The following is a 14,156-nucleotide window of genomic DNA, read 5'->3' on the forward strand; positions in this document are numbered from 1 at the left end:
TTTTCTCCTCATGGCCACATCGCTTTCTGCCTCGCTCCAGAATAGAACACTGTATGCCTGCTGCTATTGGGGGGATAATGCCGAACAACAGTATTTATTGCTATCGGTATCACGAAGAAAAGCTTGGCAACTCGTGTGTGTGTGTGTGTGTGTGTGTGTGTGTGTGTGTGTGTGTGTGTGTGTGTGTGTGTGTGTGTGCGTGCGTGCGTGCGTGCGTGTGTGCGTGCGCTGGGAGTAATTCGAGCTGATGTATTTGTGAGCTGGTGGCCCTCTTGGTGTGTGTGTGTGTGTGTGTGTAGGGTTTAGGTTAAGAAGGATAGATAGAGTACTCTATTGAACTGAAATATAACTGTGGCAGCAGCAATCTAAAAAGGAGCATTTTTATTTGTGTGCGTCTCTCCTCCGGTTTTTTCTCGACAACCGTTCATCCGATCGGCTTCACACTCGGCGGGTGCCTTGCTGAGGACCCAAGGAAGAGAGTGTCGGGTGTGAAGTCGTTTGGATGAGCGGTTGTTGAGAAAGCGACAAGCAGCCAAACCGAAGGCCAGGCAATCGGTTTCGTTTTGAACAGGCAACGCACTAGTACAGACAAATGACAGAACAGATGTAACTTAAAAAAACACACACAATTAGGTTTGTACGTCAAATGGCTAAATATAGATGAATACAAAAACTACTGTACTAGATAGAAAGATAATATATTTTTTTTTTTTACTTCAGTGCAAGATATTACTATGTATGTGCAATTAAAAGAGCAATACATTTTACAGTGCCACTCAGATGAGTGATCTCCAACCTCCTAATAATGGTCCTTACGGCAGCGAAAGCCAAAGAAGCCTCAGACTAGAGACATTCTACTGTGTCTTATCCATTAGGCTGAGCAGATTGCAACATCCTTCTCTTCCAAACCAACTCTAGAGCAGTCCCAAGCACACAGCTGACCTTCTTCTGATCCGTTGGTTCAGTGTCCGAGGCTCCTTGGTTTACTAGGGTTCTCCGATGCGCTATGACTCATACGTTGCCTTTTTTGTTGGTTCTTTTACCTCTTTTTGGCCGACCAATCATTTCCGTAAAATATATAACAACAGAAAAAAAGTCAAATGAGTGGCGTGCGTAAGCGCCATCACAGCTTCTGGTCGCTGGCTGACGGTCGCAGCGGATTAGTGACGGCTGTCTCCTGGTGGTGTGTGGGAGCAGGGGAGGAGTGGTGTGTCGTCCCCGTCCCCTATCCCCCCCCCCGTCCCCTATCCCCCCCCCCGTCCCCCCCTCCTGTCACATGGACTCATGTCTCCCCAGCGACGCGCAGCACAGCAGTGCCCCAGCTGGTGTGGAACCACTGGAGGGTGCAGGCGTAGCTCCTCCACCCGCCCCGCCAACCACTCCCCCGTCAGCGATGCACCCCCCCCCCCCCGCGTCCCTCCCCTTCTTCACCAACCCCCCCCCCCCCCCCCCCCCCACTCTCTTTCTCCCCCTCTTCCCTCTTTTTTCACTGTTTCTCTTACCCCCTTTTCTCTCTCTCTCCGTCTCTCTCGTTATCTCTCCCACTTTGCTTATAACTATGTCTGTTATGGCGGCTTATATCTGTCACTTAATCATCCCCTCTGTTTATTTGTTTTTATTTTTGCAATCTGTTTTCCTCCAGCCTAATCATTCTCTCTCTCTCTCTCTCTCTCTGCCTCTTCCCCTCTCTCTCTGCCTATCCCCCTCTCTGTGTATGTCCCTTTAGGTTACTGCAGAGGACGGCAAGAAGGACGGCGTCGCCACGACCAATGGTATAAGCCTTTCTGTTCCCTAAAGCTTGTCAGCCATTGATACGCGCACACTGGGGCCTAATAATGGCATGCACGGCTCTCCGAGACGCCGCACAAACATTGACTCAGCCAGGGCCACACGGTAGCCGAGCCCTGCCGCTTCTCATTCATTCCACTCTATGTCTGTGATAAATAAATGGAAATAATAACAATTAGAATTACTGCTTCAGCATAGCAGGATGAGGCTGTACCCATTTGACAAGAAGATAACAGCCTATCCCCCCCCCCCCACTTCTCCTCTGTTTGGCCAACCGGTTGGTTCTGAGGCTCTTTGAAGATGCTTGTGGAATTAGGCCTGGGGAGAACCAGCCAATTACCTGCCTTCTGCAACCCCCCCTCCCCGTTTAGTTGCTTAGTAACACCTGCGAGTGGAGCGAGAAGACCACCATTGCTCAGCAGCCGAATAGCTGGCCCCCCGGTCGCCTAGGCTCCATGATCAGACGGTCTCTCTCTCTCACTCTCGCCCTCGCTCTGTTTGGAGTGGAGCGCTCGGGGGCAGAGTGAGCTGGTGGGTGTGTATATTTTTGGGTTCATTTATTTATTTATTTATTTATTTATTTATATATTTGGTATCTTTTGTCCCTTTTTTTTCTGGGAGATAGAGGAGGAGGTCGGGGGGCTAGCCTGTGTGTTTGTGTGCCATGAATGTGTGTGTGTGTGTGTGTGATTGTGTGTGTGTGTGTGTGTGTGTGTGTGTGTGTGTGTGTGTGTGTGTGTGTGTGTGTGTGTGTGTGTGTGTGATTGTGTGTGTGTGTGTGTGTGTGTGTGTGTGTGTGTGTGTGTGTGTGTGTGTGTGTGTGTGTGTGTGTGTGTGTGTGTGTGTGTGTGTGTGTGTGTGTGCGTGTCTGTGTGCAGTGCATGACGGCTGTGGGTGTTTGGTGAGTAGGAGTGTGCGCGCGTGCGTGAGCGCTTGCTTAGACTATGCCATTATGTGGGAGTTTGGCCATTTCAAATCAACATGTTTAAGATAAGGATTTGAGTCTTCGATAACTTGCAGTGAGTCACGAGAGGAAAAGGCACTGCTGCCCACAGCATAAAAAGATATCACACTCCATATATATATACATCCAGTATGTATATAAACAAATAAATAAATAAGTATGGTTTCTTTATCATGCTTTCATTTGATAAAAAAACACGCTAGAGAACCCCCCATTTCCTTAATTGCCATACGCCGAGTTATTTTTGTGAGAAATATACAATACAATATACAACAATAGTATAGGTAGGTTGCTTTGAGATTAAGGATAATTCTTGGTTGAATGAAAAATGATCGGACCAAGCGGTAGGAAATTGTGAATTAAAGATGAACTAAAATAAAACCTTGCAGTTGCGGTACCAGAAAGGCAATGCCGGTAGCAGTAAAAGTCAAATGACCTATGGTAACCGCAGAGATTGTTTCTGAAAGGCAGGGTACCAACTAAGTGCAGTGTCGGTAACGGCAAACCGAGATGTATCAGACCTTCTTTTATTTCCAAAGGACATGGCCGACAGAGTCATAAGAATGCAATGCGCAACCAGCAAGACGGATGGCCTGGTAAGTGAGTGTGTTGTTGTGGTCCCTCAGAGCAGCACGGGGCCGAGACAACGGGGGGGCCACAGGTAGAGCGACCCACCGCGAGGTCCACCCCGCTGCCGGCTGAAGCCCTCTCTGCTCCTCCACACGTACCACCGCAACAGGATCCGTGGGTGGACATGGACCACTTTACTAAATGCTTCCAGTAAGAGACACACGCACGGGATAGACATCGTGGACGAGATTGAGATGAGTCAAATTCGCTCCTCAACGTCAACCATTTGTGCAACATGTCGATGAAAGGGTTAGCGTGTGCGTGACGGTGACCGAACACATGCGTGCACACTCCTTCTCCCCCAGGACGCTGCTGGTGTTCCATAAGCCACACCCCTACCCCTACCAGCGTCACCAGTCCCAATTTAAGGTGAGCCTGGCGAAGCAACCCCTCAGCTCCTTTTCACACCGCATCTCGCGTATACAACGTGCGCTCCATGGTCTCGGTTCATTCTCACTGTATTCGGTGTTAACTTGGTGTTTGTTGTGGCCTACAGGATGACATCTTACCCACCAGCCCCTCCAAGAGCGGGTCCAACGGAACGTCCAGCCACTCTTCTGTTGGACAGCTTAGTCATCAGGTACACACACACACACACACACACACACACACACACATGGAAGGCCGAAAGGGTCAAAACAACGTCCAATTGAAGACTGATTGGAATGACAAAAATCAGTGTCAAACACGGTGTTTAATGCACCATTTTAGTGGTTCGGAACGATGTCTTTTACATCTTCAGCTCTACAATGGCGTGAAGGACGACGTAAAATATGGCTTTATAACACGCTATTTAACATGGTAAATGAAGGGCTGTGTCAAAAAATCGATATATCGGGATATTTAGTTTGCCGATATCAATATCGATTTCCAGATCCAAATATCGATATTTTGAAGAAAAAAAAGAAAAATCTATATTTATTTTTTATTCACATACTGACTTTATTGTAATCTCGAGTTGGGTTACACGAGTTGGGTTACAATATGTTTGTTTACAGATGTTGTTAACATACTGACTTTGTTGTATTCATTGTTTTTATAGTATTTAATATGCAATTTGTGTCCTCTGTGTCCTCATACAAAAATCTGAAGTCCAAGTAGGCCATTTACTAACGGTTCAAAGAATAGAGGACCCTTTGTTTACAGATGTAATTAACATCATATTGACTTTGTTGTATTCATTGTTTTTAAAAAGAATACTTAATATGCACTATGTCTGTTCATTATGTTGAGTGACAAGACAAGGCATACTTGTTGTGCTGCATATGCACTTTATTTACATAAGTTAATTGACACAAAAACACACAAGAATTTTTTAATGTTTTCATTGTCAGTGTGTTTTGTCCAGTTAGTGCAATATTGAATTGCATTTGTTATCTTGATGTTATGGCAGCTGCAGCAGTGTTTGATAATTTGCCAAACCAAGATAAATTGGAAAGGAAGTTTTTAATGAAATTGTTTTGACTCGATTTGTGTTTGTGGTATATCGCGATACATCGCGGTATATCGTGATATATCGTGATGTATCGTGACAAGCAGTGTTGGGGGTAACGCGTTAGAACTAACGCGTTAGAGTACTCTTATTCGTTTTTTTCAGTAACGAGTAACCTAACGCGTTAGTTTTGCGAATTCAGTAATCAGTAACTCGTTAATTTCCAAAATAACCACTCGTTACTCCGTTACTTTAAGATTTTCCCTCAATAAGGAAAGTAAAGTCCCGGGTTTTCTGCTTTTAGTCAGATGCTGCTGCCCTGCTCCTTGCATCTCTCTCTCTCTCGCTCTCTGTGTGTGTATGCGCGCGCACCTGTGTGTGTAAGCTACGTGTGTTACCGCGGCAAGATGGACGAGAAGATAGCCTTAGATTCCTGGAGGTACGCTCATTATTTTGAGTTACAGAGCGAAAAGGACAAGAAGAACATAGTGGTCGTTTTGAGCACCTTCTTCTCCTACGTTTCAACCATTACTTTGGTGATAAATAGGCTAAAGGTAGCCTACGTGATTGTTATGAATGTAGGGCTATAGGGTCACACGAACATTTTCAGTTCTTCAATGTTTTTTTAGTGCCATGCACTGTTCTTTTGTGCAACGCATACGGTTAAATTGAGTTAAATTTCCAATTCTAAAAGGTTGCGTGCCTACCTGTTAAGCACTTTGTTAGGCGCCTGCACTTGTAAAGTGGATAAGCTATGTGTGACGCACTGTTATTTTGTGCGCAGCCAATACGGTAAGCTACATTCTGTTAAAATAACTGCCTGTTACCGGAGTAATGTTATTCATGGAAGCTGTTCAAATGATCAAAGGATGAATGCCTGTTAAATAAAACGTGCAATATGATGACTGTCTTTCCTGTCATTATGCTATAGGTTCATGATTGATTCATAAACAGTCAGCACTGTTGGTGCATCTAAAGGAGGATGTGTGTTGTTGTTGCACTAGGCGGACACGCACGCACCCCAAACGCATTTTAATTGTTGGTAACGCACGAGTACTCTAACGCGTTTCTTTTATTTATAGGTAACGTAGTAACGTAACGGATTACTTTTAATTGATAGTAACAAAGTAACCTAACGGATTACTTTCAAAAGTAACGATACCCAACACTGGTGACAAGTGTATCGTGATACGTATCGTATCGCGAAGTCCTTGACGATACCCAGCCCTAGTAAATAGCACGTTCAACATAGCGTTTTGATAATTGTCAAATGAACCCTGCATCTCGCCAGTTATTATGAACATCCTTCACCCAATCAATGATAACCAAAGTCAGACCACACCAATCCATTATTGATCCACTTATTTTCACTTAGATCACCACGTTTTATCTCCCGTTTTATCTTTTTGTTTAGCCTATGGTGTATTGCTAAATTGAACACACACTCAAGGAACTAATGATGACGATCTAACCTAAATGGAGGCCATGTCTTTGTCATGCTGCAGACAAAATGTTTTCGCTCACTCATTGCCGTACTGCTTCAAAATACTTCAGAAGTTTCTACTTCAAAGAGTTCAGTTACTAGATTGCTGGAGTGTGCATGTGATGTGTGTGTGTGCGTGTGTGTGTGTGTGTGTGTGTGTGTGTGTGTGTGTGTGTGTGTGTGTGTGTGTGTGTGTGTGTGTGTGTGTGTGTGTGTGTGTGTGTGTGTGTGTGCACCCATGGATGCACAGCCCACCCAAACATACATGTGTGAAAAGCCTTTTGTATCAGGAAGGCTCCCTTCCTTGCTTTGTTTCTTACCTGACACTCACTGGGCGATGCTTTGAGGCACTTACTTACTACCTCTAATGCATCTTAAATGCACTTTCCTATTTTATATTTCTATATATGATTTATTATAGAGTTATATAGCCCTCCTTTTCTTATTCTCTTCTCTTCTCTTTGCTTATGCACATGAACATGTGTGTCTCTGTCTTGCATGCAGGGCTGATGTGTGTGTGTGTGTGTGTGTGTGTGTGTGTGTGTGTGTGTGTGTGTGTGTGTATTCCCCAGGGTCCAGTAAAAAGGGGCTTTCACTACCTGTACGTGGACAGCCTGCAACCTTCCAGGATCCTCCTCAGCTTTTCTGCTCTGCTGAACTGGGGAGAGACGACAGAGGAGAGTAAGGATTCACGCACGCACGCACACACACGCACGCACACACACGCACGCACACACGCACTTACTTCCGCGGACAAAAAAAAAGCTATCGGACAAATGAACAGATTGAGATGCAAGCAAGCAAGATAAAAAACACGCTTTCAGAAGTACCTCTTTTGTGACCTTGGCCACATTGTAGAGCGAGCGCAGAATGTCATGAAGCTGCTCAACTCCCATGATGCAGTGCTTTGCGTGTGCGCTGCTTTCTCACTTTTCTCACTCTCTCTCTCTCTCTCTCTCTCTCTCTCTCTCTCTCTCTCTCTCTCTCTGCAGAGAGGGAGGTGTCTGTGGGTTCCAGGGCGGGGGTCCTCCAGGTCCAGCCCCACTCCTGGAGGACCCTGGAGTCGCAGTCCCCCCTCCTAATCATCAGGACCACTTCCTGCCGGGCTGCCGTGCTCTCACTGCCCCCCGGGTAGGGTTCTCACACCTCGACACACACACACACACACACACACACACACACACACACACACACACTCACACTCACACTCACACTCACACACACACACCAGGGCAGTCGACAGTCGACTATTGGTTGCACTCTTAATAACGTTATGTGACTATATGTCTAAGGTCACTAGAAAATGGTGTGGGTTCCAAAATCAACACTGGTTGGCGTTGTTCTACTTACCAGAGAATACAAACCCTTAAAGAGGCAGTGGGTAGAATTGAGGGGCATGTAGCGGACAGGCTTGGTAGATGCATGTTTTAACTAAAGTATAATCCCATTAAAATAAGCAGTGTGTTTGGGTGACCTTAAAATGAGCCCTTTATATCTACATGGGAGTGGCTCCGCTTCCAAGAAGCCCGCTGTGTTTTCACACTAGCCCGGAACGGAGAAAAGGCTCTTGAGAGACTGCGGTTTTTAATTCATTCCACTTTCGAAGAAAGTGTAACTGAACCCCCTGTTCAGCTTGAATGTGATCACTTTGAAATTGCTATGTTTTGGGCTAAGAGTTCTAGGAAGGAGAGAGGGGGGGCGTGTTACCCCCCATGGCGATGACCCAATTGTGAATCTTTTTGAGTTCTGTCGCTGTGTTTGAGCGTTAGAATGAGCGATGTGCATATGAAGTGCGCTAGGCATCTTGCCGTTGTACTGGAAGTGTCCGAGAGGCTTAACCCTCTCTCAAAGGCGGACATCAAAATCAACCGCTGGCCAGAGGGAGTTCCACACATCCACACACACACACCGTGGCGTTATATATAAGTGTCCTGGAAGCTTAACACCCTCTCGGACACGGCTTATACAGCCAGTGAAGGCGAGTTTATGCTCCGTCCTTTAACCCTAATCCTATCACATTTAACCCTATATCCTATGTATTTAGAGGATTCAATTATATTGAATTATATTGACCTTTTAATCCAAGTGTAATGTAGCATAGTGAATGTCAGTTTACGGTTAAGGGTGGCAATGATAAGTGGGTGTGCCTTCCTTAATTTATCCATGTTTTGGAGACATTAGGTTTGAGGTTTTGTACATGTTCGATAACTAAAAGTAGTCTATCACTCTTCTGGAGAAAGTTGGTCATGTTATCAAAAGCAACCTATATTCAACTACCGCAGTGCCCTTAAACATTGGCTTGTGGCGCCGACTGCTCTCAAGATTATTGATCAATACATATAAGATAAAGCGATAATTTAGGTCTGATAATGTCCTTTACCACTCTGGATGCAATAAGATCATTTATTCACAGGATAGGGCCGCCTAAATGATCTTGCGATTAAAATAAATGTTCCTTTCTTGAAAAACGGTAATCCCGACGTATGTGTACCTTTTCAGCTCTGTGATTTAAATGATTTTATCGATGTGGGAAAAATGCAGAAGCGAACAATTGCATTCATTGTAAAAGCACCTTAACGTGCAAGTGACCTATAGTTTTACATTTACAGCGTAAACAACTAAACACAATTCACGTACAATATCATAATCAACCCTTCATGGAACCTCATCAGGGGATACTTGACTGGTTGTGGACGATGACAACATCATTTTTGTTGTAATTATGTAACACCTACTCGGTTGCCATTGCTACCAGCACACGTAAAGAGCAGTCCACTTACCAAATGCATTGACAAAGCAGCTCTAAATGTCTCAGAACGACCATGGAGGAGACCTTGAACCTAATTATTTAGTTAATTGTATTCCAACACGCAACTTCGTTTCTTAGAAAGCAATTGCATCCGAGCTCGACGGCTGTCATAATAGATAAATGGAAAGTATTTGTTCATATTTTTGGTGCTTGTGAATGTATGGAGCTCCATTGAGGGGAGGGGTTAATCTTAGTAGCGGTGTCCAGGAGAGAGAGAGAGAGAGAGAGAGAGAGAGAGAGAGAGAGAGAGAGAGAGAGAGAGAGAGAGAGAGAGAGAGAGAGAGAGAGAGAGAGAGAGAGAGAGAGAGAGAGAGAGAGAGAGAGAGAGAGAGAGAGAGAGAGAGAGAGAGAGTCCTGCCCTACTTCCGGTTCTCACTTCCACTTGCCTCTGTTCCACTGTACAACTTCCCACAGAGGCTCCTTCCATCAATCTGTCCTAAAATAGGAAGCATGAAATTAGCTATTCTACTTCTAGAATTCTAGGCTGAAGTGTCCACTGTCCACTTACTGCGCATCAAGTCGCAAGTAAAGGTACGATAACCAATATGTTATCCCCAATGAGTTTTTGGACTATGAGCTCCCATACTTACACTAAGACCATTGAAACCCATACTTATCTTCCCATGGGGGAACCCGTTATCGTGGCTCACTGAATGTAGATAAAAAGCCTCTCGGTGCAGTGTTGACTTACAGAGCCCAAACCCTCTCTGTGCTGGAGCCCTCACAGCAAAGATCAAGCAGGAGTCGTCGGCGTGGCTGAGACGCTCGGAGGAGCAGGAGAAAAAGTGCTTCTCATGTCCTAGTCTCTATTAATGGCTGCTGACCTAGAAGCAGACGGGGGCCTAGTTTCTGGGGTCAGGCAGAGGTACCTGGCAGTGCAATTACCACAGAGCCGTAATCACACACATAGCACTTAGCTTATCATGCCGTGGGGCCCCGCGGAATAGACATACAAAAATGGGATTTGAAAATGCTTTTGTGCTGCAGTCGCTTTCTCTCTCTCTCTCTCTCTCTCTCTCTCTCTCTCTCTCTCTCTCTCTCTCTCTCTCTGTCTCTCTCTCTCTCTCTGTCTCTCTCTCTCTCTGTCTGTCTGTCTGTCTGTCTCTCTCTCTCTCTCTCTCTCTCTCTCTCTCTCTCTCTCTCTTTGCTCTCTGGTGCCTGTGTTTCTTATCTTCTCTCCTTCGCTGGCTCCTCTCTTTCCATCCGCCCCACCGTGGGATGATAATGTTGTTTTCCTCCACTCTTCAATTTTCCTCATTGTTACGAGATTCTACTCACTTGTCCCTCTCGTTGTTTTTTTTTTAAAACAATGCGAGGATTTTCTTGGGTTTGTGTTTCCTCCACGGCATCAGACCCCCTCTGCTTTAAGTGCCATCATCCATTTGTCTCTATGATGGCGGAGTTATCTCAAGCGGTATAATGGCCGGTGGAGTGGGGTAGCTTGGCTGTCAGGAACATTGTGCTTGCAGACTTCTCATACACACACATGCACGCGCAGACACACACGCGCACACATGTACAAAACATACACATTTACAACCCACGCACATTACACATATATGCACTAAAACACAAACATGTTTACACACGTGTGCATAAACACACACACGTTAAACCCATATGACTCACACCGTGCACCACAAGTGCATCTACGCACACATTCAACAAAAATACATTTCAACACATAATGCATCGCACCAATTATAAACGCAGAATGCAAAAGTGTTTATGCTTGCGATCGCAAGGTAAGTGCAGGTTGCTATGGTGACAAACAAGTGGCTTGGCTGTAAAAATTAAATGGCGACAGAGAGCTGTAAGGAAAAGTCTGCTCATTGCAGACCGAGGAACGGCCAAAGTATTCCATGTGTGAGAAGCCAGTATGTGGTGATGTTAACCTGCATGTTCTCCTCTCTTCTCTCTCCAGACGCCACACGCTGAGCGTCCACGTCAGGGCAGCGTTGGGCTACCACGTCCACCTGTACAGCTTGGCTCCCTTTGTGTTCGGGGATGAGGAGGCCGTCTTGCCCCACCTAGCGCAGGTCAGTCGCCCCAACGATTGTGTTTTCTTTTCTTTCCCTTACCTCAGCGTCACCATCTCAGACGAGCAGGGATGTATCAATGCCGGGTTGTGCTGATGCCGATGTGGTTGCTTCTTGCGCAACACGCGTAGCCTTTGAACCAAACGAAGCGGAAGAGAAGCTCATGTTGTATTTGCCTTGGCCTATGCGTCTGGCCCCCCTGACGGTCAGACGTCAGACTGGGGCCTAGATCGGGACAAACCCAACCGCTCACTTCATACCGGGCGGGTTTGATAGGATGACTGAACAGAGGGAACGCCCTCTGAGAGCACAGTTGATGGGTAACCAAGATGGCTGTCGCTGATGCCTCACATCTTTTGGTCACAGCTGTGATCAGTTGAAGGTCTAACCAATTGTGCCCAGAGGCATTTTGTTCTGTGCCTGTTGATAGTGCCCCTTGGTAAATCGAAAATGACATAAGGTTCCAGACTATTAGGCAGGCTGTTGGTCAGGCGATGTCGGGCTACAACACACAGGGATCCGGTTGAAACAGGCTTTGTTGGGGAATAAGGTTTTCTGTGGGGAGTGGTTGCCACTCGAGACACGTGAAGCTGGGACCATACAATGATTTCCTCTCCTTTGTGTTCCCCCCCCCCCCTCTGTGGTCCAGGAGAGTGTGCGTTTCAGAGAGCAGGCCGCGTCCATGCTAAGGGCTCTGGCCAGCCTGGTGCTGGGCTTCAGCCGGGAGCAGACGGCACTCAGGACGGCCCTGGAGGAGGCCTGCTGTCCACAGACCTGCTGCTCCGACCTGGAGGGAAGGACGCACCGGCAGGTAGGGCCGTAGGACCGGTGGCTCACACACTCACACACACACGCAAGGACGCCCGTTCACTGAAACACACACACACACACACCCACACACACGCACACACACACACACACACACACACACACACACACACACACACACACACACAAACACAGACACACACGCACACAAAAAACACAGGAAGAAGAAATCGATTTCTAACGCAATGCTTTGCACATTGCCTGGCTTGTGTCTGCATATGTGTGTGTAGGTGTTCAACAGTGCAGTGTACACCATGCTGTCTCAGGCCCTGGGCAGGAAGCTGACGCCAGAGGAAGGCTTTGCCGTGCAGGCGCTCACAGCCGACCCCCTGCTCTTCAGCGCCGACATCACTAAGCACTCAACGGCATGTAGGGAGATACACGTGTCTCTGTGTTTGTGTGTGCGTGTGTGATCATTTGAACCGTCTCGTTGTGTATTGTGCTGCGTCTGTTTTGACATTCTCACATCCCCTCCCACAACACTGCAGAACTATGTATGCAAACAGTGTATGACAGCCCTGCAGGTGATGAGTGTGTGTGCGTGTGTGTGTGTGTGTGTTTGTGCTTGTGCGTTTAATGTGGGTTTGTATGTGTGTGCGCTTGTTCATGTGTACATGTGTGTGTGTGTGTGTGTGTGTGTGTGTGTGTGTGTGTGTGTGTGTGTGTGTGCACATGTACGTGTGTGTGTGGTGTATTTGTGTGTTTGTATAGCGGAGGCGGTAGCTGGACCCCCAGAGGGCTGGCAGGACAGACAGCCCACAGACAGGGAGACCCACGCGGTCACCATCCTCCAAGCAGGCTTCAAAGGAGTGTTGACGAGGGGGGTCCTTAAAGCCTCCAAACCAGGTAAACACACATTGGGTAAAACAGGCCTTGCTGCATCCGGAAGCTTTTCTATGGAGCCATGCATTGCGGGTGGGGGCCAATCTGAATCCATTGCAAAGCAAAATAATTGTGTGTAATGGAAAGGGGGGATTATATCATTAACCCCTTTTCATATGGAAATGCTGAAACGTTGAATGATAGCTAATATACGAGGCTGACCGTAGCGAGTATTGCTAGATCTTGATGTGGGCTATGAAAGGAAGGCTTTATTTAAGGAAAGTGTTTCCAGATGCTATCTCACCAGTCATAAGGCTGTGTTTCGAAACTTCCCAGAAAAGATAGCATTTTGGGCCGTGTGACGTCAGGGAACTTTAGTTGTACTTATCTTTTTACGTAGTATTTCAGACTGCTATCAAGTTCAGCTGCAGTACAAGTAAATATGAGCTGCTTACTGTTCTCTTTAGAAATATAAGCCTCGGATGACATTTATGTAATTTGCTATTCTGACGATTAATTTGGTAACAAGCATAAAATGATATTCTCTTTGATAAAAAATATATATATGCTGCATCACGGTTTACAATTCCCTGAACTTTCTAAGTGAGATAATAAAGGCAATTGCGTCATATTAAAGCTAAAGGTACTGTAGGGAAGATTTAAGAGCGGTTATTTGAGGAGCCAATTAACATTTTTTTGACAGACTAATCAGGTCTAAAATCCCCTCTTCCCTGATTGGTTCAGGGAATTCAATTTGTGTGTCATCACAGGTGCATGAAATGCACCACATGTAAGGAGAGAGGGAGCAGAAAAAGTTCCTTTGGTAATTTAGTTCAAAATTGTTTTTTCTTCGGCTCCTTTTTGCTCGCTATTTCCAACTCTCAAATCGTACGTACAGCAGCTTTAGTTAATTAGTAATCTGATGGTTCCTCTGACATTTGTTGTGGATTATTTAAAGTAAAATACACTACAGGATCCTAATATTGCATGGTATTCGCTGTCTCAACTTCATTCATACAAGTACACACCAGACATCATGGGTTTGTTGTTGATATTTACCTATGTGTGGACAGCAAAGGGAGGCATTCTCTGTGAGACGGTGATGTGAAGTGAGGGTGGTGTGTCTGCCAAGTTATGAAGGCCTAAAGAGCCCTGATGAGGGTCGTCACTGAGGTCTACAAAAAAAAGAGTAAAGTGGACTGCTTAAGTAAATGCATGTTCACACACACACACACACACACACACACACACACACACACACACACACACACACACACACACACACACACACACACACACACACACACACACACACACACACACACACACACACCCAGCACCCTAAGCCTTGTCCTGCTTTG

The 14,156-nt window shown here is 46.0% G+C and overlaps 1 protein-coding gene across 4 annotated transcripts in view; it reads left to right on the forward strand.

The window, feature by feature from the left end:
• Positions 1–14,156, forward strand: part of adgb (androglobin) — a 60,649-nt gene that overhangs the window by 22,169 nt on the left and 24,324 nt on the right. For all 4 annotated transcript variants that reach the window (XM_060042471.1, XM_060042472.1, XM_060042474.1 and 1 more), the window contains exons 14-23: positions 1,727–1,772; positions 3,379–3,532; positions 3,688–3,751; positions 3,879–3,962; positions 6,870–6,978; positions 7,290–7,428; positions 11,031–11,145; positions 11,795–11,956; positions 12,204–12,342; positions 12,685–12,819. In XM_060042471.1, coding sequence (XP_059898454.1) covers positions 1,727–1,772; positions 3,379–3,532; positions 3,688–3,751; positions 3,879–3,962; positions 6,870–6,978; positions 7,290–7,428; positions 11,031–11,145; positions 11,795–11,956; positions 12,204–12,342; positions 12,685–12,819 — 1,147 coding nt within the window. The remainder of the gene's footprint in view (positions 1–1,726; positions 1,773–3,378; positions 3,533–3,687; positions 3,752–3,878; positions 3,963–6,869; positions 6,979–7,289; positions 7,429–11,030; positions 11,146–11,794; positions 11,957–12,203; positions 12,343–12,684; positions 12,820–14,156) is intronic.

The sequence above is a fragment of the Gadus macrocephalus genome, chromosome 21, assembly GCF_031168955.1.
Source record: "Gadus macrocephalus chromosome 21, ASM3116895v1".
Taxonomy (NCBI): Eukaryota; Metazoa; Chordata; class Actinopteri; order Gadiformes; family Gadidae; genus Gadus; species Gadus macrocephalus.